At 41.4% G+C, this 25,214-nt stretch overlaps 1 protein-coding gene across 4 annotated transcripts in view; it reads right to left on the bottom strand.

Annotated features, from left to right (window-relative positions):
- Positions 1-4,127: 4,127 nt before the first annotated feature.
- The window catches only part of LCLAT1 (lysocardiolipin acyltransferase 1), a 190,431-nt gene continuing 169,344 nt past the window's right edge, over positions 4,128-25,214 (bottom strand). For all 4 annotated transcript variants that reach the window (XM_070428943.1, XM_070428940.1, XM_070428942.1 and 1 more), the window contains one exon: positions 4,128-7,825. In XM_070428943.1, coding sequence (XP_070285044.1) covers positions 7,323-7,825 — 503 coding nt within the window. In that variant the 3' untranslated portion in view covers positions 4,128-7,322. The remainder of the gene's footprint in view (positions 7,826-25,214) is intronic.

The raw sequence follows: 25,214 nt of genomic DNA, 5'->3' as shown, positions 1-25,214 counted from the left end.
AGGAAGTCCTTGGAGTTCAATGGCACTGTACTTGGACTATGGGGTTGTGAGTTTGAATCCTGGCTCAACCACTTAGGAGCTGAGCCATCTTGGGCATGGTCCTTAACCCTTTGGGGCTGATGTTGTCATAATGTGGATAAAGTCTGAGAAAGTGCTTTGCAAACTGCTATCTATCTGCCTGTCACTCTTTAGTGCCTGTGTGGGGACAGCGGGGAGGTTAATATTCCAGGCTTGCTGGGATTATCAAATGGCCACGGTACAACTAACAGCTCCATTAAGGCGTGCCCTGTGCTATGGTCCTCTGCAAAGTACCTTTCGAGTTCTCACTGTAACTCAAGACAGCGCTTGGGTTTTCTGCTGCTAGGTTCCCAAGTTCCCAAGCCCTAGTGACTTACATTAGCAACAGTCGTGTGTTCTCTCAGACCGCCTCCCACCAGCCATGGGATGGAAAAGTCCCACTGTGGGCTTTGTCTTTTACAGTCGTTTCTGGGAGTCGCACCACCAGCTGCTGTGGCAACACCTACTCAGCCATGTGCCATGGACCGAGGAGCCACAGGGCCAGTGCCTCTGAGGCCAGTTGGTTCCGGGGCACCCACACTTCGGCACCAGACATGGGCTTTGGACAGGACGTCCTCTCACCTTCTTTATTTCGGTCTAGTTGGCTTCACACCCGAAAGCTGGTGCTTCCTAGGTTTTTTGGAAAGAAGGAAAGCATGTATGTGGGCAGAAGAGCAAAGAATAAAGCACATTTTGAGCCAAGTTGCTACTTTTAAGATTTCATATACTAATATATTTTGATAAATTATATCATTAGTCAAACATGATTGGATTCTTGTAAAAAAAAAGTAGTGGATGGGCTTGCGGCTCAATTTTTTGTTGTTCTTTTTAATTTGTAAATTTCTGCACCCAGCTTTAGTTTAGAACAGGATCCTTTCTGAATGACTTCCAGGGAATCACTACTAAGAATTTATTGGGCAAAAAGAATGGATAAGATGCTGAGCTGAATGCTGTTTGGGCTAAGCGAAATATGAGACATCCTTATCTTCGCTTTCCAGAAGCTTCTAATCCAGCTGAGGCGATAAGACTGAAAAATAACTAACACAAGATAGCAATCCAGTCTAGTGGGCATTGCTGAGAAATATCACCACGGCAGGAGGCCATTTCAAGCTACACGGATCAGGAACAGCTGTAGGCAGAAAGTGGGATGTGACTGGATGGGGTTGGTGAAGGATGAGCAAACGTGGGACAGGCGAGGGGTACATGAGGTTTGGCACAATGAGGTTTGGGCAACCAGTTGTGTTGATACAGAAAGGTTCACGCCTGGGGGAGTCCCTGGCTGAGGAGGGTCTGGGCTGTCTGACCGTCAGCAGGAAACCACTGAGGGTGCGAGAAGCGGGGAAAGCACTGAAAGTGGCGCCTGCAGAGCTTGGAGCAGGGAGAGCGGATAGGAGGCTGGCAGACCTGCAGAACTAAGGCAGCAGGAAGGGCTTCCCCCCGGGGAGGGGATGGGTGGGGTGACACCTTGCCTGTCCAGGCAGGCGAGGGAGGAATGGGTGACATGGCAAGAGCCTGCTGGGAGAAAAAGTGCAGCAGGCGACAGGGAGAGATGACAGGGAGAAACGTGGAGCTGCTGTGTCCAATGGGTTTCCCAGGGGAAGAGAAAGGCTCCCAATACTGAGTGGCTTGTCTGAGTGAGCTGCATGGAGGTGATGACTGAAGCATTCAGATAGAGGAACTGTTGATGAGATTACCTGTGCACAGCCAGGAGGACTCTTGGTTCCCAGGTGTCCCTGGTGTTGCTGGGAAGCTGCCGGTGGCTCTGTGTGTCCCACTGTGCAGGGCTGGGACTCAGGGGTTTGGGAAGTTCCATAGTGAAGTGGACAGCTGGCCACCTGCATCACTTCATCCTACTCTCTCATCCTAGTCTTAAAATTCATCCCTCCCTATGCTGGGCCCCTGTGTTCCAGGGGCACAAGCTTCACCCCTGCCCCAGGGGGTGGGGTCAGGGGGCCAGGCAGCGAGTAACCCCCATCATATTTCTGGGCAAGCAAGTGGTTCAGGAATGAGCACTGAACTCAACTTAGGACTTGGGTTGAGCCACGTGGAAAGCAAACTCTCTGGGTCTTTCCCCCTGGACTTGAACCCAAGAGGATGTAGGGCTGAAGCGACTGCAGGCACCAAGCCCCATGTGGATCCTGCCAATCAAGTCGGCCTGGCTGGGAGCACACAATTTGTCATAGTAATCTATACTAATAAAAGGGTAATATGCTAATTAGGCCAGATAGACCAGACATCTTTTGGACGTCTTTTCAGATGTCGTTCCTGACAAAGCCGGGGGCTTGGCTGGCCTGCAAACCACTGGAGGCCCCAAGCCCAGGCCAGCCTTGCCTCCCCAGCAGGGACCCCAATACTAATTGGGGGTGTGGCCGGCCTGCAGACCCCTGATGGCCCGTCGCCCAGGCCGGCCCCGCACCCAGCAGGGACCCCCACCCCAATCCAGGGCCTTCTTCAGGGCAGGCCAGCTGGCCCTGACCCGTTCACCAAGCCTCTATCCTATATAATAAAAGGGTAATATGCAAATTGACCCTAACAGCAGAACAACCAGAACGACCACTGGACCAGTCACAATGAGGCGCACTGCCCACCTCTTGGTCCCTTTTCCCGGCTGTCAGGAACCGATCACCTGATGGTGAATGGGAAACTGGAGGGGGGGGGGGGGGTGTGGCAGCGGGGGTGGGGGTGGCTGTGGGCAGGTGGGGAAGATGGCCATGATCACAGGCCAGGCCTAGGGACCGTACCCACACACGAATTTCATGCGCCGGGCCTCTATTTTACTTTAGAAAGGTTACCGCGTGAGGAGTGTGTTGTCTGTGTGTAGACTGCCATCTGTGCATGTCCCAGGGCTTCCTAACTGGCCTTTGAAGTCCTTGCATCAGAAACCCACCCACCACAGGGAGCTGCGTAAGCCCCGTGTGTAACTCATCAGTGAACTGAGTTAAGCGGAAGAACATAAGGGGCTAGGAGACGGCCATCGATGGGCCAGTTCCTGACAGGGCTCTAGAGGGCTGTGCTCTTGCGCCCCACATGGTGCCTCTTTCCCAGAGGATAGCGCTATGGGTTCCCCGCAGGGGACTCCTCCAAGCCAAGTGCTTGTTGCACAACCAGGAGCCAGTGGAGCCTCACAGAGCTTAGAAGTAGGTTCTGTGGGGGAGGAAAACAATTGTCCCCCTGCCCTTCTGAGTTCTTGGCTGAGGCCCCGTAATAAACAAGATTAACAAGAGAAAACAAACAAAAGTCTACTAATATGTGTCCCTCCTTATACATGGAAGAAACCCAGGAAAAAACAACTCCCCAAGGTGACTTCAAATTGAGGATTAGATAGGAAAAGGGGAGGGGGAGTAGAACTCTTAGGGGAGAGTGACTTTTAGGAGAGGTGAATGGGCCCTTGGAAGGGATGGAAGTATGAATCTGGGTGTGGTGTCAGCTTCTGGTCTTTTCTCCTGTGACAAGAGGCAGTCTTCCCTGGTTGACGACACTCCGGGGAGGGGATTTATGGGAATAAAATTCCTTGTGGAGGATCGTCTTAAGGCAGAGAAGGGAAGTTCAAAGAAAGCCTCTCCCTGCATCTGCTGTGTCAAGTGCCCTGCTCAGAATAATATACCAAAGCGGCATGTTTTGGGGTGGTGTGTCCTGAATGCCCGACACATTTTGGGGCAGCATATTCTGCTACCCTTCAGTTCCACGATTTCTGTGCATGTGTCTGTTTGTTTAGTACATTTTTTACATTTTCCAGGTTTGGGTCTAAGATCGGCTTCATAGGAAAACCCCGATAGTAGGAGTCCCATTTACCTCTTTCAGCTGTTGGTGCTGGTATTAGCATAGAACCCAAACCTGCCCTCAGGGCTGAACTGAGAGAGGGAAGACAGTCCCTAACCCTGAATTCAACTGTGGCCTCTGGACTCCCAGTTAGGGAGGCAATATATTCCCTTCTTGCTTCGTCATTTTTAAACAGCTTTGAAAGGGGTGACTAGTCTTTCTTGACTATTACTTATTACAAGACTAGAGCAATGTGTAGAAACAAAGTAGAACCCTGTCTTTACTGCAAAAATGGAAACATAGCCCACGTGTAAACTCTAATTCACTCTGATTTATTCTGGGGTTTACATTACAGATAACACAACTCATAAACATACCAGTGGACACTGAAAACTAAGCCCTTCTGTGAGTTATTTTTAAAACATGGTGTTTTGCACATAATAATCCTTTAAAAAATAAATTACCCAAACCAAGACTCTCTTCTGAAATAAAGATTTAAGGTCGGTACAAGACACCTTTTGGGCCACATCTAACCTGAAGCGCACCCTGTGACGAGACCATGCGTGTTCTCTATGGCATACACTAGTTCCCAGGCACCCGGAAACTAGTATGCATTGCTAGTTCCAGCTCTTCTCCTGGTGGCATCTCAGAGTCGTGTTTACCATGGTGCCTGGTGGCTTATGAACCACTCCCAGTGAGTAGCGAAGAGACTTACCTAAGAAACACCTTGCAAAATTATTGGAAGAAAAAGAAAGGGACCTGTAACTAAGGCACTGAGAGCACATTTATATAAAGAAATGTAAACAATTGAATACCAGCAGGTACCCCCCTCTGCCCCTCTTCAGAGTCTCTTGTGAAAGTGCCGGGGCATGAGGTGGGGCCAGAGCTCAAGTCCTTTCGGCAGCGATCAGTCCCGGCTCCCAGGTGACTCAAGTGGACGCTATTATTTCCCCCTAATCTGTGTGTAATAGTATTACACACAAGGAAAGGTTTTATTAGTTTTAAATTATGGGCTCTAACACTTATTTTTCTTCTAACCTTTTACCGTGTTCTCCCGCTGAATCTCACAATTCTTTTAGCTGTTTTGGGAAAGGTTTCTGGTGGAGGAACCCGGGTGCCTTCCTCCTGGGCTCCCGTTTCCAGTGGAACGTTTACAGCCTCTATAAACCACGAGCACGTTACTGAAAGCGTATCCGGGTGGAAGCGACTTAACAGCTGGACACACAGCACTGTAAATACTTCAAAGGCCAACGAGCTCACCTGCAAAGGCCTGACAGGGCGATGAGTGGGTGCCAGCAGCTGCTCTGAGTCCACAGAGATGATGTGGGAAGGTGTGCAGGGGTCCTTCCTGAGGCCACCACAACACAGAAGCTAAATTCATTTCTACTTGACATTTCCTTGCCAACTTCAGATGGCTCTAAGTTCCAGATCAGAAACCGTTTAGCTCTTTAATTTCTTTAAATAAGAGAAAATACAAGTGTGTTGGAAAACAAATAAGCAATTTCTGAAGTGGAGTCTCTATACCTCAGTTTTAGTGCTTATGAATTTTGGGCAGGTTAAAAAAGTTTGCATTTTATCTTAAACGTGTTATTTTTATGAGAAAAAACATTTTTAACAGAGAGAGGAAAGGATTTCCCTTCCACTGGTGCAGCGTTAAGGAGGACGTGCCCTGGGAGCAGTGAGTGGTGCGGTTGGAGGAGGGGCTGCAGTGTGAGCACCTCCCCTATGCCCAGGACAATCACCATCCTGATTGTTAAGACTAGTTGTGTGTTTCCAAATATAACCAAAGGAAGCCTGAGAGAAACCTCCTTTATTAGGAAAAATATTAAAATAAAATAAAAATACCCTAAAAATGACACACAGCTGGGCTTGCCGCAGATGCACACAATAACTGATTAGGAGCTCCTGGCGGTTTAACAGCCTCAAGGGCTGTTACATATAGCTGGTGCGTCTGGCGGAGGCCCTGGCTAGTCCTCCCCCAGCGAGGACGGGGTGTCCACATTGCCCTGCGCAGACAGGACTTTCTCAAAGTTCAGCTCACAATGTGCATATCTCATGTTTCAACAGTTTGTAAAAGTCACCGTCCAGCAGAAATGAGATGGAAGTAAGGGGAAGGCATTTGTGCAAAAGAGTACCTGGAGCAATAAACAGCTTTTGAGGCGGGTTCCAGGCAGGAGTAAAGCTGACAAGTTTGCTAACAGCTAAAGCCTTTTAATTGCCTTCGATTTTCTGCTGCTCTAACGAGCATCCTCATTATGTGTCAAAAAAAGCAGTGGCAGCTTCAGGAGAGGGGAACTTGACCATGTGCTTCTCATGCCTTAGGAGGCTGGTGCTGTTGGTTTACTGCGTTTTCCACTGACTCCAAATGACTGGAATAGTTAGGTGAACAACTGGTCAAAACGGGGTTTAAATTTTACTATTGAAAGAGGAAGCCTAGCACTAAAAATGAGATCCCTCCCTTGTTATTAAAAAAAAACACAAAGGATTCATTTTTGTGTTATTTTGGTTTTAAGAGGAGAGCTTGTCAAGGCTATGAGAGTTCAGTAATTTAGGATAAACCATTACTGCCTTGTCTGCAAGGGTTTTGTTGTTGTTTTAATGGCAAAAGTTAGAGTCCCGTGCACATGTAGAAAATGCACTAACCTTCCTTTTGTAGGCAGGTTTTGGAGAAATATTTCAAAAGAGACAACTTCAAAGGAGAGTTTCTGACTGCAGCAACAGAATGTTCTACACTTTCCTTTAAAAAAGTGACTTTTTACTGTTTTTAACACACAAGAGGCTACACCTGCTGACATGCTGTAGAGAAACCAGCACTAAGCATGCGCAATTAAATAGGCGTGAAGAACTACACTGTATTAGTTCCTATCGTTAAAAAGTAAACGAAGGTTTCTAAGTGGAAAGCCTGCAGTTGCCCTGAGACAGCCCAGGGCTTATTCTCCACAGGAGAAAAGGGCACAGGTGGTCTTCTGACTCCCAGGTCGCGCAGGCTAACTGCCACGGTCTTACGAATAATGAAGGGCTTCTATCAAAATGTTTGGTCAAAGGACAAGAGTTTTCTGTTTTCTGGTCTGAAGGAAGGATGTAGTGGTTTGATTGGCACAGAAAGGAGTTGGGAGGGAGGGGCCAGGAGGAAGTGCCAGCAGCTGAGCTGGGCCAGTGCTGCGCCTCTTGTACACAGTTTGTTAGAAAATGGGATTGAGCCTTTGAGAAAACCTTGTGCGCACCTTGTCTGTGAACAGCTTGATGATTGTTTAAGAATACTCTGGCCCGAGTTAATTCACAGCAATTGCTCCCTGCTCTGCATGTTGAAATTACATTCAGAGATTTAAAAAAAACAACCATGTGTGTGGCAATATTTTTCCACAAAACTAAGTTCAAAGTATCTTTAACAAATAATGATGGTAGTAGGAAATATTTGACATAGTCATGCAAAAACGCATCTCAGTTTACAAAGGCTTACATTTCCCAAATATTTCCTAGGTTGTCACACTGTGAACCTTACAATCTTACTCATCTTTCTTTGCAGTTGAATGTGACTGTTTGTGTAAAAAACGGTAGCATGCAAGTTCTATTATCTCCAGCCCACCAAATATTCTCTCTTGCAGTACAAAGAGGACAATGGTGATTATAAAATACCACCGAACAAGACTGTACAAATACATGAGTAGGCACATGGCAGGGCTGAACAGGGTCCAATACAGTATAGAGAGAAATTTGACCACGAGGACCCTGAGCTCAGACTTGCATGGAGGGATGACAGGCTTCCCGGTGAAGCTGAAATTCTTCTCCCCTTGGTAGAAGGAGCGCAGCCTCTCCTCCTTCTCCTCCCACCGCTTGTGGCACCAGAGCTGTAGGTCCTCCTTGGACGCGGGCAGGGTGTCTGCTGGGTAGCGGTGCACGTGGAAGTGGATCTCCCTGGGGAAGTCCCCTTGCAGGAGGTGCCTCTCCGTCTGAGGGATGTTGTGAGGGTACGCCACCGTGATGTCGTGGACAGCGTCGAGGTTCTTCCCTAGGTGTGGAAAGATGGAAGCACAGGTTGAGTTAGATAATTGGGCAGCAATACTGACTCACAATGCAAGGCAGAGCCAAAACCTGGAAAACAATCAGAACAGAGTGAACTATGAGGAACAAACAGGGCTATAAATACTGGTGTTCCAGGCACTCGGGTCAATATTTACCAGTCATTTTGGTTTTAGAGAGAAATGATCTTCATTCATAGAAACAGTAACCTACATCCTAGAACTAAAAAGGTAAGCACAGAAGTCAGGTTTGAGACAAATGAAAAGGCACAGGACCAGCCCTCTTCTATCAACAGGATTCACTGCTTTGATGCCTCCTATTAATATACCCTTCTCTCCAAATACACCACAAACTGTCCACCTTTAACCCAATATTACCATGACAGCTACTGGAAAGAAAAACTCAGAATCAGACTTGATAAAGTGACCAGAAACCCATGAAAACTTCCATATGATTTTTTTTTTATTTTTAAAAACTTATCAACTTGAAGTCCTAGTAAGACTGTGACCCGATATTACCATCAACCTTAGCACTCTCCTGATGAATTTTTCTGGGGTTGTTTTCAGCAAAGTCATATGTTAGATGCTAGAGATAAAGAGATAAGTAAAACATGGGCCCTAACCTTACTCATGAGTTCACAACAGAACTAGGGAGACAGGCATGCATAGTGCCCTAAACAGACCAGAGGTGCATCTGTAAGGGGGGAGGGAACAGGTGAGGCAGTTGGAGGCGGGAGGGTGAACCTCTGGCAGAGAGCAGGCTGGGGCTGTGGCACTAAGAGCAGGCTGGAGGTGGGCAGTAAAGGCCCTCATTGTCAAACTTGGGAATTGGAACTCAGTTCTGCAGGTGGGAGAAACAGCTCAAATGGTGGAGAACCACTTCAGGATTTTTAACAGGAAGAGATCCATGGTTTCATTTTAGCAAGAATTACCTTGGGGGCAATGAAAGAATGGTTTGGAGAGGACCAAGGGCAAGAGAGGTAGGAAGAGTACTTGATGGTCATTGTAAGGCAGGAAAGACAAGAAATAAAAGGTAGAGGCCAAAGGAAGTGACACGTCCGACAAAGTTACAAGGAAGAACTGATGTCACAGAGTGAAAAGGTGGATGGAGCCCAGGTTTCTTGCTGGCCCAGGGAATCAAATGGATGGTGGGGTCTTTGAGATCACAAATGTATGCACAGTGTAAGATCTTTAAGGAATCATGAGGATCACCTAATTGAACACCGCAGGCAGGGCCCAGAGAGGTTAAGTGTTTTGGCCAAGGGCGCACAGAGTGATGGTGCAGTGTCTGAATGTCATTTTGTTCTGTTCCATGTTATTGTCAGTGATAGACTTTTGATGTGGACTTTGATTCATTAAAGAACTATATGAGTCAGGCAAAATTAATCCATGGTACCGTAGTGGGCTGTGGGCATGCACACTGATTGGAAGGGGGTCATGACGTAATATTCTGGGTGGCAGAAACATTCTATATCTAGATTAGGTATGCATTACATCAAATTGTACATTTAAAGTCTATGCATTTCACTATATTTAAATTTCTTTAAATATTAATAATAATAAAGAGATGCAGCAACTTCCCCATCATTTCCCACCATGCTACCCTTTCTACTGAACTTGTTAGGTTGTGCTATTTTATTTTAGTGTTTCTTTATGTCTTCTGTCAATGTTTACTGACCATCCTATTTACTTTAGGGTAAGGACTGGGTTTTAATTTGGTGCCATAACTCTCTTATAAAGATAATCAGATTATAAGGGCTTTGTTATAAAAAATGAAAATAACTGCACAAACAGACTTCGGACAAAATTAAATGTTCATCATTGGAAACTAGAGGAAAAGCAGAAGGAAGACAGAGGGTCAGGAGGCACTAATGGTCAAGTCCAATAGTTAAAAAAACAACAAAACACATAACATTCATGTCCATGGAGGCCCCTAATTCAGGATGTTTATCTACAATCTGTTTGTTTCTGGTGACATTGAACTTTTGATAAAAGAGAACAGCACATTTAATATGTTGAAATATTTGGAATGAAAATTGATTCCTAAACCCAAGGAACACAGAATGTACTAACTCTAAGCTCAATATTATAATATAAAACAGAATCAGTGTATTGTTTTCTATGATAACCTGTTACAACACTTGTGATACTCTAAAATTTAGCAAAGTGACATCAGATGTAGGTTTACAGAACCATTCAGACAGCAAGGTCTTACATACTGGGGAGATCTATGACTATAAAGATGACTTTAATATTTCTAATCCTCTGATGTTAAAAACAATTTCCACCAGTCATTGATACACAAGTGGATAAATCACATGAAATTAAATCAGTCTGTACTTGGAGAGCTATCTTAATCAGAAAGAGATTTAATGAAAAGCCTCAGCTTAGAAGAATACTCTAATTATTACAGGCTAATATTTGTCCACAAAGAAGGATTTGTTTCAGGATTAGTCAGAGACCAGGAGAAGCCAGAGACACCAATTCAATAATGGAATGCCTAATTAAATGATAATGGAATCCTAATGATAATGTATTGCTTTCCCCTGCACATGATTTATTTACCACAACCGCTTTTCACTTGGTTCATTACAGAAAACTAAACAAAATGCAATTACTAAAAATAAACTGGGAAAGAAAAAAAGAATTGGTAAATTAGACCTTTTTTTTAACATGGAGAAATTCAGATGTAACAAAAGGGCTAACTGTTAGAAAACAGTCCTGCTGCAGAAGACACAGCAGTTCTATAAAAGATCTAAGTAATCTGTATTCGTATTCGTGTGCATTGTTTTAGTTTTTGGTTGTGAGTCGAGTGAAACCTGTAAAGTATTTTTAAATTTTAAGTGCTTTGTGGTGGCACTTAGCTTTCCTTAATTCTCACATATAAATCTAAAACTTTTAGGTCTTTTCTTAAACTATCTTAAAATGCAAAGAATTTATACTATATGAGAATCCATTATCTTTCTTTTCTTTTTTAACTTTTGCTTTGAAATAATTTCAGGTTTACAAAAAATGTTGCAAAGTACTAAAAAGACTTCCAGTAAACTTCACGCACTTCCCCAAATGTTAGCATCTTATACAACCACTAGAGGCCCGATGCACAAAATTCGTGCATGGAGGGGAGGGGGTCCCTCAGCCTGGCCTGCGCCCTCTTGCAATAGGGACCCCTCGCTCCTAACCGCCTGCCTGCTCCCTCCTAACCGCCCACCTGTTCGCTCCTTACCACCCGCCTACTCACTCCTTGCCATTTCTTAGCACTGCCACGGAGGTGGGAGAGGCTCCCACCACCGCCGCTGCGCTTGCCAGCTGTGAGCCCAGCTTCTGGCCGAGCGGTGCTCCCACTGTGGAAGTGCACTGCCCACCAGGGGCAGCTCCTGGTGGTCAGTGCGCATCATAGTGATCAGTTGTTCTGGTCGTTCTGCCATAAAGGTCACTTGTCTTTTATACATATAGACAGTACACTTACTGGTAAACAAAATTACATTAACGTCGACACTTTGCTATTAGCTAATCTATATATGAAATTTTATTCAAATTTGCCAACTGTTCCACTATTGTCCTTTTATTTGGTTCCAGATCAATCCAGGAACTAATGCTGATAGTTACTTTGTGGAATGTTTCTCAATTTGGTTTGTCTGGGGTTTCCTCATAATTAAAACCAAGTGATGTATTTTGGCATAAAGTGAAGATGCCCTTCTCAGTGAATCCTCTCAGGATCTGTTATCTTTTCAATACAAATTGACACAACCTGGAAGGGGTAACAGCCGCTTCTTATGTACACATCACCATGGTTGTGTTAATAATGTAACATCCCAAGGTTATGTTTTACTCTCTCCTGGTCATCGGGACGCTGGGATTTGATGAGAATGTACACATTGTCTTCCTTCTCTAAATCCCACCACTCTTTATGTGAGCTTCTCTTACAGCACTTAACCATTTTTCTAGTTTATACTAAGTGTTTATGTCAAAATCATATCTCTTAGATTAGACTATATATTTCTCAAGGGCAAGCTGCAGGTCTTTCTCATCTTTGTATTGTCCACATGGCTCTGAACATAGAAACAACTACTAGAGAAATGACTCCTCTATAACTATGAGTCTAAGAAAATAAATAAATACACGGAATTCCAAACAGTATGTAGGTACTCTTTCATGTTATTTTATCCAGTACTCTCAATAACCCCATGAAGTGGATCTTAAGACCCAGGTTAAGTGTTCTGTCTGAGGCTGCAAAGCCAGTAAGGGGCAGGGATGGTTTAACCTAGGTCACTCTCATTCTACAGCCCTGGTGATTAGGTTCAAGAATTTAATATTGGGAGACAGTTGAAGACTTTCTCATTTTCAATTTAGTAAACTGAAGATCAGGGAGATTAAGTACTCTTTCAAAGAGGCTTACAGTTGGCTGAATAAAAGGACTAAATTTAAATCTAGTTTTCCTGCCTCCCAGTGTTAGTTAGCTCACTCCATTGCATAAAAGAACTGGAACAAAGGCCCCCAAATTGTAGTTTGGTACTCTCAACAAGCACCACTTTAAAACATTAGAATCTGGAAGAATACAATTGGTCTTTACATTATCTTTTTTTAAAGTCTCTCAAAATGTTAAGTTTGGGAGCAAAAGTCTTTTAGACAAACTTAAATATCTTAATTTAATTATACTGCAAACATAACTGAAATTCTTTCCATTTCTGAAACATATTACAAACAAAAACATCAATTAATCAACATTTACCCTCAGTGGAAGAAACACACTGTTCTAATTGAGAATGTGTCCAATGGAAAGGGACTGAATTATGGTGTGTTTCTGCATATGGTTCTGAAATGAAAAAGTTTTCCATTTCTCTTCTAGGTATGACTATGAAAACCTAATTATATTTGAAAGAATTATGGCCCACATGTGAATTTTTAAATGGTTCCTTCACTGACCTGTAATAAAGTGAGAAATGGTATGATCTATCACATTACTATGTTGAACTAGGTTATCTTTTATTCCAGTGAATTTACATTGCTTACAGTAAATTTGCTACTTAATATTATGAATAATCTTTCTTTTAGTAAGTATCTAGTCTGACAGAAAAAATGAAGGTTTATAAGTGAGTAGAATGACCATATAAACGAATATTCTCTTGTGGTTCATTTAATCTCTGCCTATAGCTTTTTCTTTATGGTGCTGCTACTATCCATCATTCTTATGAAAATTTGTTAGTGACTCTTGGGGCAATATTTTCCTGTCTCTCTACAGAAATAGAAATACTCTGTTATCGCTGGTTCAGCTACAGTCACAGTATGACTTCCAGTCTCTCTGGCTGGACTATCTTTGTATCTTCTCTCTCTGGATGTAATCTCCACCTTTCTTAACCCTTGCTATACATACAAAAATACTGCCCACACTGGGAAAGGCAATTTGATAGCAAAAATAAATTCACTAAGACTCTCAGAAACACTAGCTTGCCATTCAAAATGAAGGCTTAACTCGCATTCTGGTATATTTTTCAGCCTAGAAGACAGCTCAATTATTCTAAGGCTAATTTGTCTCATATACTGTTGTGATGTAACTTATTCTCACTTAAGTGTGTGTGTGTGAGAGAGATCCTGCTCTAAGTTCCAAGGTCAAAGTCAGTTTCAAAGTCAAACTAAGCTGTCCCTACTTTAGGGGTGGAGTGGGGTTCCTGAAAAGACATCATTCTTGATCCTATTAAATACTTAGAATGACTTAAAAGTAATCTCAGAATCAGCTCTAGACCCCTGTGGAAATAGGAGAATATAAATGAAAATTAACACTTGAGACTTCTTAAAATTGTCAAAGAGCTCAGGAATTCGTCACTGAATCATAGGGAAACAGGTTTTTAATCTCATAGTTTTTTCATTGTTTTTTAAAACTTATCAACTCAATCAGGAATTTTACTAGATCATATAGGTTTCTCAAGAGTAATGGGTATTATAATGCTTTTGTATGTCCGATGGCACTGAGTTCAATGCTGTTTCATTATAAGCAACCAATAAGTATCTGCTGACTAAATGGATAATTGTCATAATTGGCTTAATAAAAATGTCTCAACCTTGTCTCATTCCTTTTCATTGAAATATCAATGAGACAGTAGTAAATTATATCTTAAAATGACAAATTTAAACATATGTGGCTTTAAACTCATTATCGATTAGTGAAAATGGTATCAGGTTGGCCAGAAAGTTGGGTGCTCTATTTTTTTTATTGCATCTGAATTATTAGCCCAGTTGTATTTGAACCTCAGTCATATACATGAAAAAAAGAGTTGCATCCAAGAGTTGCACTCATCCAAGAAATAGAGTGGAATGTTATTTGCTAAACTCCTATTTTTAAAAGTAACTAGGGAAGGTCTATTTGCAGCCAATAGCCCTGGGCCAACCATTCGTTATAAAGCTTGAGAACAGAGTAATTTCAGAATTGTGTTCATTTTAATAAAAACTTCAAATGATTTGCAATTCTTGACCATAATAATGGCTTGTCCCCCAACCCCCCATGCCTAATGATGAGCAACATAAATGACTGCATGCTGCTGTGGTGAAAGCTGAGGGTACATGACTGAGCACTAACAATAACCTCACTGGGCCATTATTAATAGGAAAAGATTTCTCTGGTTATACTTGGGTTGAGAAGAACCCAACTCTATTCAATTGACCTAGGCCAAGACAAATTTTTGGCATTCATCAAAAGGAATAGATAAACTAAATATTTGTGAGCCACCTCCCAGAACATTTCTAGCTAGACAGTACAGAGGACAGTGACGCTAGTGAACAGAAATTAAGTTGGGAAGAAGTAAGGAGTTTGGTATAGATATAGTTGAGGTGATAGACTGAAATGAAATGATCCCATCCACCTATGGGAGACACAGGTCAGACCTCAGGAGTCAGAAGAGTGGAGGTAGAGTCTAAGGGAGAAATGAATCCTATATAATAAAAGGCTAATATGCAAATTGACCATCACTCCAACACACAAGATGGCTGCCCCCATGTGGCCACAAGATGGCCTGTAGGGGAGGACAGTTAGGGGTGACTGGGCCGGCAGGGGAGGGCAGTTAGGGGTGACCAAGCCGGCAGGGGAGGGAGGGCAGTTGGGGCCGACCAGGCCTCCAGGGGAGGGCAGTTAGGGGTGACTAGGCCGGCAGGGGAGGGCAGTTAGGGGTGACTGGGCTGGCAGGGGAAGGCAGTTGGGGGTGACCAGGCTGGCAGGGGAGAGCAGTTGGGGGTGACCGGGCTGGCAGGGGAGGGCAGATGGGGGCAACTGGGCCGGCAGGGGAGCAGTTAAGCATCGATCAGGCTGGCAGGGGAGTGGTTAGGGGGTGATCAGGCTGGCAGGCAGAAGCGGTTAGGGCAATCAGGCAGGTAGGCAGGCAGGCGAGCAGTTGGGAGCCAGCAGTCCTGGACTGTGAGAGGGATCCCAGATTGGAGAGGGTGCAGGCTGGGGTGAGGGATTCCCCCCCCCCCCACCCCTAGTGCATGAATTTTGTGCAACAGGCCTCTAGTATAATATAATGAGAGAGGAGCCAAAAGGAGGACAGACTTTTGGGAATGGCTTTTCCACTGGAGACCAGAAAAGCAAAGGAAGGCAGCTCAGGAGACCTGAAGGGAGAGAGGAGTTAGGAGAAGAATCAGCGAGATGAAAAGATTGGCAAATACATGAAAGAAAACATCCAGGATACCCACAGGGTCTGGGCGCACTAGCACGTTTTTACCTGGACTTCCTGTAGAGCAATCATTCTGATCATTGGTTTCAGGGCACTGACTGGGAGAGCCTAAGTCTCTATCAGGGAGGCAGCAGCCTCTTGGTTAGATCTTTTGATTAACCTTCCCTTTGGGGAAATCAGTCAGAATTTAAGATTTGGGAAGTAAAAATGTGAACTTGGTATTAAACTGGCACGAATAATGTAGAGGACACCATAGAACAGAAAAGATTCTGCTCATCCATTTTCTAACCTCGCACTATCCAGATTCATTCTGATCATTCACTGAAACTGCATTTGAATCTTTTTTTAAAGATGGAGGTTCAGAGCTGCAGGGAGAAAAAAGGGATGTATATTTCACTCTTAGAAGTGGAAGTTATGTCACTGATGAGAAAATTGCTTTCAGAATTACTTTTAAAACTCATTTTACTAGGCTGAAATTGCCTTAAGTATCTAAAGATATTAAATATCTAGGAATAGCAATACACAGAAATCTAGAGAAATAAATATACTAAAATGCGACATGCAAATTGGTCTTCTTTAGAATAAATCTGCATATAGTGTCCTGCAGTGGTACATTTTACAAAGGAAATTAAATCCATGAAATTAACATTTTAATGAAGCAGAAAGACTATTAACACCAAGACTACTTACTGATTGCAGTTTCCAGGTGGCCCAATGAGATGAAAATGAAGTCTATACCTTCAGCTAGTCTAGGCTAAGGATGTTTGGAGATTATGATTGAATTTAACTTAGGAAATACTGCTGTGTGCAAACAGGTTTAGGCTAGCAAGTAGTCTTTACAAACCTTGGCACCACAGATTCTTAATTTAAAATACTTAAGGCAACACAGGCACATACACACACACCTAACTTTTTCTAAGAACTGTCCTAAACTGTGGGAAGTGACTGTACTTTGGAAAAAATTAAAACAGTTTTATCTGAATGATCTAATTTAATTGTTATAGAGCCATGAAATGTAAGAATTAAAAGGGAGCTGAGCAACCTCCCACCACTATGGGAACATTTCAAACACAGGGACATCTTGAGGCAGCCTTTTCTGTACAGGCAGCTCTGATTAGTAGAAACCCCCCAACTCCCACTCTTTAGTTTTACGTCTATCCTCTAACAACAAACAATATATTAGCTTTTCTGCACTGCAATCCTTCAAATATTTAAAGCAGGGTAAGCAGCTTTGAATCCTGGTTAGGGTATGTGCCTGGGCTGCAGGCTCGATCCCCAGTAGGGGGCATGCAAGAAGCAGCTGATAAACGATGTTTCTATCTCTCCCTGTCCCTTCCTCTCTGAAATTAATAAAAATATATGGGAGGCTGTTTCCAAATCTTAGCTATGGTGAATTGTGCTGCTATGAACATATAGGTGTACATATATCCTTTCTGATGGGTGTTTCTAGTTTCTTGGGATATAGTCCTAGAAGTGGGATTACTGGGTCAAATGTGAGTTCCATTTTTAGTTTTTTGAGGAAACTTCATACTGTTCTCTACAGTGGCTGCACCAGTCTCCATTCCCACCAGCAGTGCACGAGGGTTCCTTTTTCTCCGCATCCTTGCCAGCACTTGTTGTTTGTTGACCTATTGATGATAGCCATTCCAACAGGTGTGAGATGGTACTGCATTGTCGTTTTGATTTGCATCTCTCGGATGATTAGTGACTTTGTGTATGTTTTCATATGTCTCTTGGCCTTCCTTCTGTCTTCTTTCAAAAAGTATCTATTTAGGTCCGTTGCCCATTTTTTGATTGGGTTGTTTATCTTCCTTTTGTTAAGTTGTATGAGTTCCCTGTAAATGTTGGAGATTAAACCCTTATCGGTGGTAACATTGGCAAATATGTTCTCCCATGCAGTGGGCTCCCATTTGACCCAGTGATCCCACTTCTAGGAATATATCCCAAGAAACTAGAAACACCAATCAGAAAGGATATATGCACCCCTCTGTTCATAGCAGCACAATTCACCATAGCTAAGATTTGGAAACAGCCTAAGTGCCCATCAGCAGATGAGTGGATTAGAAAACTGTGGTACATCTACACAATGGAATACTATGCTGCGGTAAAAACAAAGGAATTCTTACCATTTGCAACAGCATGGATAGAACTGGAGAGCATTATGCTAAGTGAAATGAGCCAGTTAGAGAAAGATAAATATCACATGATCTCACTCATTTATGGAATATAACGAACAACATAAACTGATGAACAAAAACAGATCCAGAGACAGAAAAGCATCGATCAGACTGTCAAACCTCAGAGGGAAGGTAGGGGAGGGTGTGGGGTAAGGGCGAGAGATCAACCAAAGGACTTGTATGCATGCATATAAGCCTAACCAATGGACACAGACAACAGGGGGGTGAGGGCATGAGTGGGGGGGAGGGTTGGGGGGGAGTTAATGGGGAGATAAGGACACATATGTAATACCTTAATCAACAAAGAAGTTTTATATATATATATGGCAAAAATAAAGCAGGGTCAGCAAACTAAGGCCTAAGGGCCAATTTCACCTGTGTTTGCACATCTTGTGAGCGAAGAATGTTTGAAGAAAAGTAAAAAGAATATATTTTATGAATATATTTTATGAAAGTTATATGAAATTCAGATTTTGGTGTCCCTAAATAAAGTTTTATTGGAACACAGACCCACACACTCATTTGCACTACAATAGCAGAGTTAAGTAGTTGCAAAAGTAACCATATGGCCTGCACAGCCTAGAATATCTAGAAAAGTTTGCCAGGCCCTAGCTCGTTTGGCTCAGTGGATAGAGCATCGGCCTGTGGAGTGAAGGGTCCCGGGTTCAATTCTGGTCAAGAGCATATGCCTGGGTTGCGGGCTCCATACCCAATAGGGGGCGTGCAGGAGGCATTCAATCAATGATTCTCTTTCATTATTGATGTTTCTATCTCTTTCCCTCCTCTCCCTTCCTCTCTGAAATCAATAAAGATACATTAAAAAAAAAAAGTTTGCCAAGTCTTCCCTTCTTTAGGCTGCGAAGTCACAGTTCAAGAACACAGGAAAGGCTTCCCGACTACTGGGTACACTGCAGTTTGTCCTGGTCCCTTCCAGGTTGCTAAGGCACAGGAAGAGGTGCTGAAGGGCCACACCACTGTAGCCCAGAAATGACACAAATCACTTCTGCTCTGTCTAGGCCAGAGCTGCTCGTTTGGCCCTGACAAACTGGAAAGGAGCTTGGAAACAATATGCTTCTGCTTTTCCAGGAATGAGAAAAGAGCCATATGATGAGCATTAGTTATGTTTGCTGTGGCTTCTAATCAATACAGGAAGCAATCACCTGCCCAATTCCTCCATACTTTGTAAAGCCACTTCCCAAGATAACCATTTCCAACATTTTAAACCATTTATTCTATTTACATTTATATAGCTAAATAAAATACCTACACAGATATGTCATTTTCTTCACGTTTCCTATTATCTATCAACTTCCTACTATGAAAAAATAAGGTTTTGCTCTTACAACATTTCTCCCCATACCCCCTTCCTCCATAGTTATACCATACATTTAGCTATACCATAATTCTTGGTAAGGTTAATATTTAGTGTTGCATTATATAACAAGGCAGATATTCACAGTAGAGCTGTGTAGCTTTTTTTTTTTTTTTTGCGCTATATAATTTTCCCTGGAGTTAATGACCAGCATGCTGCTAGTTCATCCCCAAACTTGGCTTGAGTGTAAATCTCCTCCCAGCACATTCATACACATCAGACAGTGTGTCAGCTTCATCAGCTTAGAGGCATTCTTCCGGGAACCCTCCATGCTCCCGCACAGTCTATAGCTAGGGCCTGCTGCACAGCTATCGCCCTGACCTCCCAGCACATTCCTGGACATTCCCTTCCTGTGCTGTTTCCCTTGTCTCCTATATCCTCTATCTTCATCTCTTTTGATTTACTTTTTGTAGGAACTCATTCTCCAGTTGCTCCCAAAGAAAGGTATGTGAGAGGTGAATTTTAAGACCCCAAGTGTTTGAAATGTTCTGTCCTCACACTAGATTGAGAATTCGGGTATATTCAGGATTCATGTTTGGAAACCACTTTCCTTCCCCAAATTGAAGAACTTCCTCCACCTTTTCTACCGTTGTTTCTTTGGACAATGTGATGCTATTCTAGTGTTTTATCTTTTGAATGCTATTTCCCCTCTTTGGAAGTTTGTAGGATATTTGTTCTTATTTCAGGCATTGTGGAATTTAATAATGATTATAACTTCTGGTAATGTGTTTTTCATTGTATTGTGTACTCACTGGGATTTCTCTATCTAGACATTCATGTTTTTTAAAAATTGGGATCATTTTTTGATTAATTTCTTTGATAATTTATTCCCTGTGGCAAAGACTGCAGTTTTAGGAAATAATTTTTTTTGCATGTTTACTCTGCCAGGCACTGTTCCTTACATATTTTGTTTCTTATATAGTTTGAATTATGTATTAGTGCTAAGTTTCTTATATATACTTTATTTCACTGAAGCAGCACAATAAGCATTAGGTAAATATCCTCACTTACCAATGAAATGATAAATAAATCACCAAGGTCACACAGCTAGGAAGACATGGAATTATGATTCTAGTTCAATTTTTTCTTAATTGATAAGCTGTAAATTATTATGCTTTACTGTCTCCACTTCTAGAGATCTTATCTTTCTCTAAATTTATATGTGATCGATTTAAAGACAAGGGATGGGGAGCCAGGGCTGACCTTACTGAGTTAGAGTGACTGGAAGAACACCACTCCAGGATCAGCATGCTATCAAAGCCTCTCAAGTAGATGGCCACAAGGCTTAAACTTTCCACCATTAGAACCACTCCTTCATTTCAGAGCATTAAAATAGACGTTCTCCTTATTGAATGTGTATAATACACAGAAAGGAAGGAAAAGAAAGGCATTCTTGGGAGAAACAATGGACTGGGTGATTTGTGTTGCACAAAGCTCTGAAAGAAATGAGACACACCGTCTGATTTTGGGTAAGTCCAGATAGAACAATCCCCAGTACCTGTGTGTCCGTCCGGGCAGAAGCCTAAGATGGCCAAGGAACAGCAGGATCTCCGTCAAGGATGGGAGGACAGAAAGGGCAGGTGATGGGCTTGAAACAAACCTCACCTCTTTAACCATTTTACCAAAAGCTGATATCATGAAAGAAATTCTCAAAGTTCTCTTTAACTCTTGGACCTGAAACACTTTGGGCCTGGTTCTGATGCCGAAGGAACAAACTATGCTCTCTTCTGAGGGGCATTTTCCAACTTGCTGGGAAGATCAGTAGGATCCACAGTTGCAGGGAAGTGATCAAGGTTTTAAAAGCTCAGCAATCTACTCTGCTGTGCTATTAACACAGCTGCAAGGATACTCTCTCAAACACACTTATCAGCCCATTACTTCCTGGTGACAGGCCAATTCCATTTGTCTATTTGATCGAGTCTAACTACTGTAGCACAGAACTACTGGAGAAATCCTTCCGAGAAAGAACTGGACGGATAACAACCAACCAGTCCCCGCAACCTAACAAGAGAGGTTTGGCAGCTGCCCCCTTTCCCTCATCACTTATATTCACCCCAAAGCTCACTGTTGAAGTTGGCCTCAAATATGTCTTGTTCTAAACTTTATCCTATTTCTTTCTTCTGCAGGTTTGAAATTCATATTTTGACAATTATTTTATATGATATACCAACTGAATTTATACTATTTACGAAGAACTTACATGCAACACATTATCACTTTGTTCGTATGTCTCTGGCACTGCATTAAAAAATACAATAGAAACCTTGCCAGTTAACTTAAATGCTGTCATTGAAATGTACTGTTTTCTGCATTTGCTAACCTTGAGATATGAAGGTTGTACCCTGACAATGATAAATGGGTCTGCGCTAAACTAGTCATATTCATGTGAACATAGAAAAGTATTTATTGGTGGGAAGTTAACTGGCCCACGTGGGATTAAACCCACAATCTTGGTCTTGTTGGTCTTTAACCAAAAGAAATAATATATTGAGGTAAAGTCAGTGTTCTGCTTTGGTTGTTTTACCACTTCAGTAATTATCTTTGCTCACAGAGCAACTCAGTGTTGAAAAATTGCCCAGAAATATTACAACAGTTCTTGGCATGCAGTAAGAAATATCTGAAAAGTGATAACATACCATATTCAAATTTAGAATCCTGTAATGCAGGCTCGCTTCTGGAAAACTATGCAGACCTATTATTTGAAACCCTCAGTATAAATATCACCTTATCTAAATAAATAGAGCTTTCTAACATTATTTTTAAATATACCTATTAAGGTCAGTACAAACTCAAAGTAGCTGGGTGCTGATGGAATAGAAAGAAATCGGGCCCAGTTGGTGTGGTTCAGTGATTGAGTGTTGACCCATGGACCAGGAGGTCATGGTTCATTTCCCAGTCAGGGCACATGTCAATCCCCAGTAGGAGGCAGCCAATCAATGATTCTTTCTCATCATTGATGTTTCTATCTCTTTCCCTCTCCCTTCCTTCCTCTTTGAAATCAATAAAAGTATATTTTATTTAAAAAAGAAAAAAAGAAACATAGAGGATGGATGAGAAAGACATTGCAAGAAAGGGCACATGTTTCATTTGGGAGTGGGCACAATGTGTTCAGGAGGCACTGAGAATCCAAGTTCAGCAGAATGGAGAGAAGGTGGCAGCATCTTTGTGCAGCTCCAGTTAGTGCTGGCACATAGATGCACTCGATACATCAGTGATGGAATGAATGACTAAAGCTGGGTCTCCCCTGAAAATCAGGACGAGGATGGACCTAAGCGAAAGACAAGGAATGGGAAACCACACAAGCAGGAAAAAGGTGAGGAGGGCTGCTGTAACCAGTAATAATGTATTACAGAGCAGTAGCTAGCAAGAAAACAGATAAAAGATGAGAGAAATTCAGTGATAAGAAATGGGTGTATAACAGACAACAAAATAAAAATTGATTCTCCTTTAAATATCAGGAAGACAAGAAATAAACCTCTTTTTCACAAAAAGACTTTTAAGCTGATCTTCAAATAACATAAAAGAGAAGGGAAAAAAGGTCAAACAAACTAATAAAATCTATAGGCAATTATTTCTGAAAATTAGAATAATCAAGGTGATACCCTTTAGATTCATGGTTTATGGAGGAAATATATGTATACAATGCTTATTTTATGCTTGGTTAAAATACTTGAGAATTATATAATAAGATACCAAAATACCATAAACTTTGTAGAGATGCCTTTAAAAATATCCGGTAAAATTTGCTTCATTGTTATTGTTTTTCCTAGAGAAGTATTAATTATGTCCTGTTTCATTTCTATTAAAATGGAATTCCTGAGACAAGAGTAGAAATAGGAGGGAGATCACAATTTTATACATTGTGCTGAGAAATAAGATACCTTCCCACGGGCTCGTTAATTCATAGAAGTAATGTGTGTACATACCTATAAATGTGCACACACAAATGATTAAAGGGATCTTAGGAAATAAGACTAAATGAACAACAATACAACTTGATACAAATTAAGAAAAGTAAGCCAAAAAAAGGAATTCATAAAAGTGATCTAGTAGGGGATTACAGTAGGTCTTCGGGTTATGTCAGAGATCCATTCCTATGGCGAGACGTAACTAGATTTTCGCCATAAGTCGGAACCCACCTACATAAGCATCTACATCACTCACATGGAGCACATACACAGCAGTAATGAAGTGAAACAGTAAAAAAAATTTAAAAGTTAACAATTCCTAACCTTTACTTGTGGTAAATAAATAATAAAAAACATAAAGCACACATGTGCATACGTCGAAATGACGGAACTTTTTTTTTTTAATAAATAAATGGGAGATGGCGACGTAACCACGAAACAATGTACGTCGAGTCTGACATAACCCGAAGACTGTCTGTATTATCTAACAGATCAAGAAGAGTAATGTTAGGGTAGAATCTAGATGGTGAGTGGAGGGTGTGCAGGACAAACCTCTTTTAACTTTGCTTATGCTTGAATTTTTTCATAATAAAATGTGGGGTAAAAACTAGGTGAACTGGCAGGACTATTTGAAAAGCATACATCTGTCATGAACATATTTATGAATCATTTTGGGTTTTTTCCCTTAATTTTTATTAGAATAACATATACATATAGATTAAAAAGTCATATGGTACAATAAAGTTTATAATGAAAAACAGCAGGCCCCTACCATATTCCTATAAGTTCTCAAGTCCTAAAAACACAAGGGTGAAATCATTAAAGCTTTATTAAAATATAAAACCTATTACATTTCTTGTGTAATTTTTTTTTAAATGAGTAGGAGGGAATAAAACCAATTGGAGAGTCATGGAATGATTAACATTTAGAATTAGAATATTACATGTTCTGATGAAACACAAAATTGCCTTCTAAAATGATGTCACAGAAATGTCTTCTGCATGTGACTGGAGTAGGAGTGAAGGAGTCACAGGGAAACCTAAGGAGCCTGGTATGGCAGTGGTCTCTTAGTGCTGCTGATTGACACCTTAGGCAAGGGAAAGAGGAGAAAGCTTAGCTGATTAAGAAGCCAAATCAATTTAATAACTGAGACCAGAAAATGTATATCATTGTCCAATCCACTGATTAAGAGCTCAACCTGAGTGAAATACTATGTGAGAGGACTGGGTTCTATTGGATTGGATTACACTTCCTTGAAATTTGTTTCAGGCAAAATTTTCTGTTCTCCAACTAGATAGATGCTTGGATCAGTCCTGGGGAAATATAAGAATTAATTTTTTTTTTCATAATGGAGTTTGCAGACATACTACAATTTAAGTAGTATGGTCAAATTCTTGATTTGCTAGCCAGGGACACTCTTTTTTAAAAAGTGATTGTTAAATTCTAATTCATTCTGCCAATAAGTATAATGAACAATTTACCAAGCATAGGAAAACTATTTTCTTTAATGTGATTTCCTTTGGGAAGACAAAATATAAGCAATCTTATATTTTACTAAAGTTTCAGTATAATATTCTCTTAGTAGTGTTGTATTCTCTTAATCAAGTTTAAGACATTTCATTTTGCCTTAGACAATTTAGACAACTGAAAAAAGCTTGTATTTCTTGGCTATACACTTACATGAACTGAAGGAGTTAAAGATAGAAAGGTGGAAGAGATCGGGATGATGGGCAAGCAGGCAGACTGATATGAAGTTAAACAACACAAAAGTCCAGGAGATATAACTCTATTACTGTTTTTATCTACTCCAACTTTGTCACACAAATTAAACCTCATTTTAGTATAAATGTAAAATATACCTTAGTTTTCAAATAACAAATTTGGTTGACTAGGAAAAACTTAAGAAACATGGAACATTACCTAAAATATTTAATTTTTTATAGAGAATCATAGGTCAAATTAGGCAACATTAAAATAACAATGAGCATTAATAGTAAAAGTAATTATCTTTCCTAAAGGAGCTTAGACCTAGGTCATTAATTAGTTTAATCTCACAAAAAGTAGCTTTCCAAGTGTTGAGAATAATTCTTGAAAAATAAATTTTATGTGATAGATCTATAATCCTTGTAAAATTAACCACCAGTAAATGCTTTATCATAAATATTGAATATTGGTTTTGAAGGGATATATAGACTCGATGATCCATGTGCCACAATATGATACATTGGATTTTATTATAAATTAATAGAGTTTTCCAACTA

This window comes from Myotis yumanensis, unplaced genomic scaffold (genome assembly GCF_028538775.1).
Source record: "Myotis yumanensis isolate MYYU_CA2020_CCGP unplaced genomic scaffold, mMyoYum1.0.hap1 SCAF_11, whole genome shotgun sequence".
In the NCBI taxonomy this organism is placed as follows: Eukaryota; Metazoa; Chordata; class Mammalia; order Chiroptera; family Vespertilionidae; genus Myotis; species Myotis yumanensis.
The sequence above is the reverse complement of the archived record's forward strand: the minus strand, read 5'-3'. Positions and strand labels throughout refer to the sequence as shown.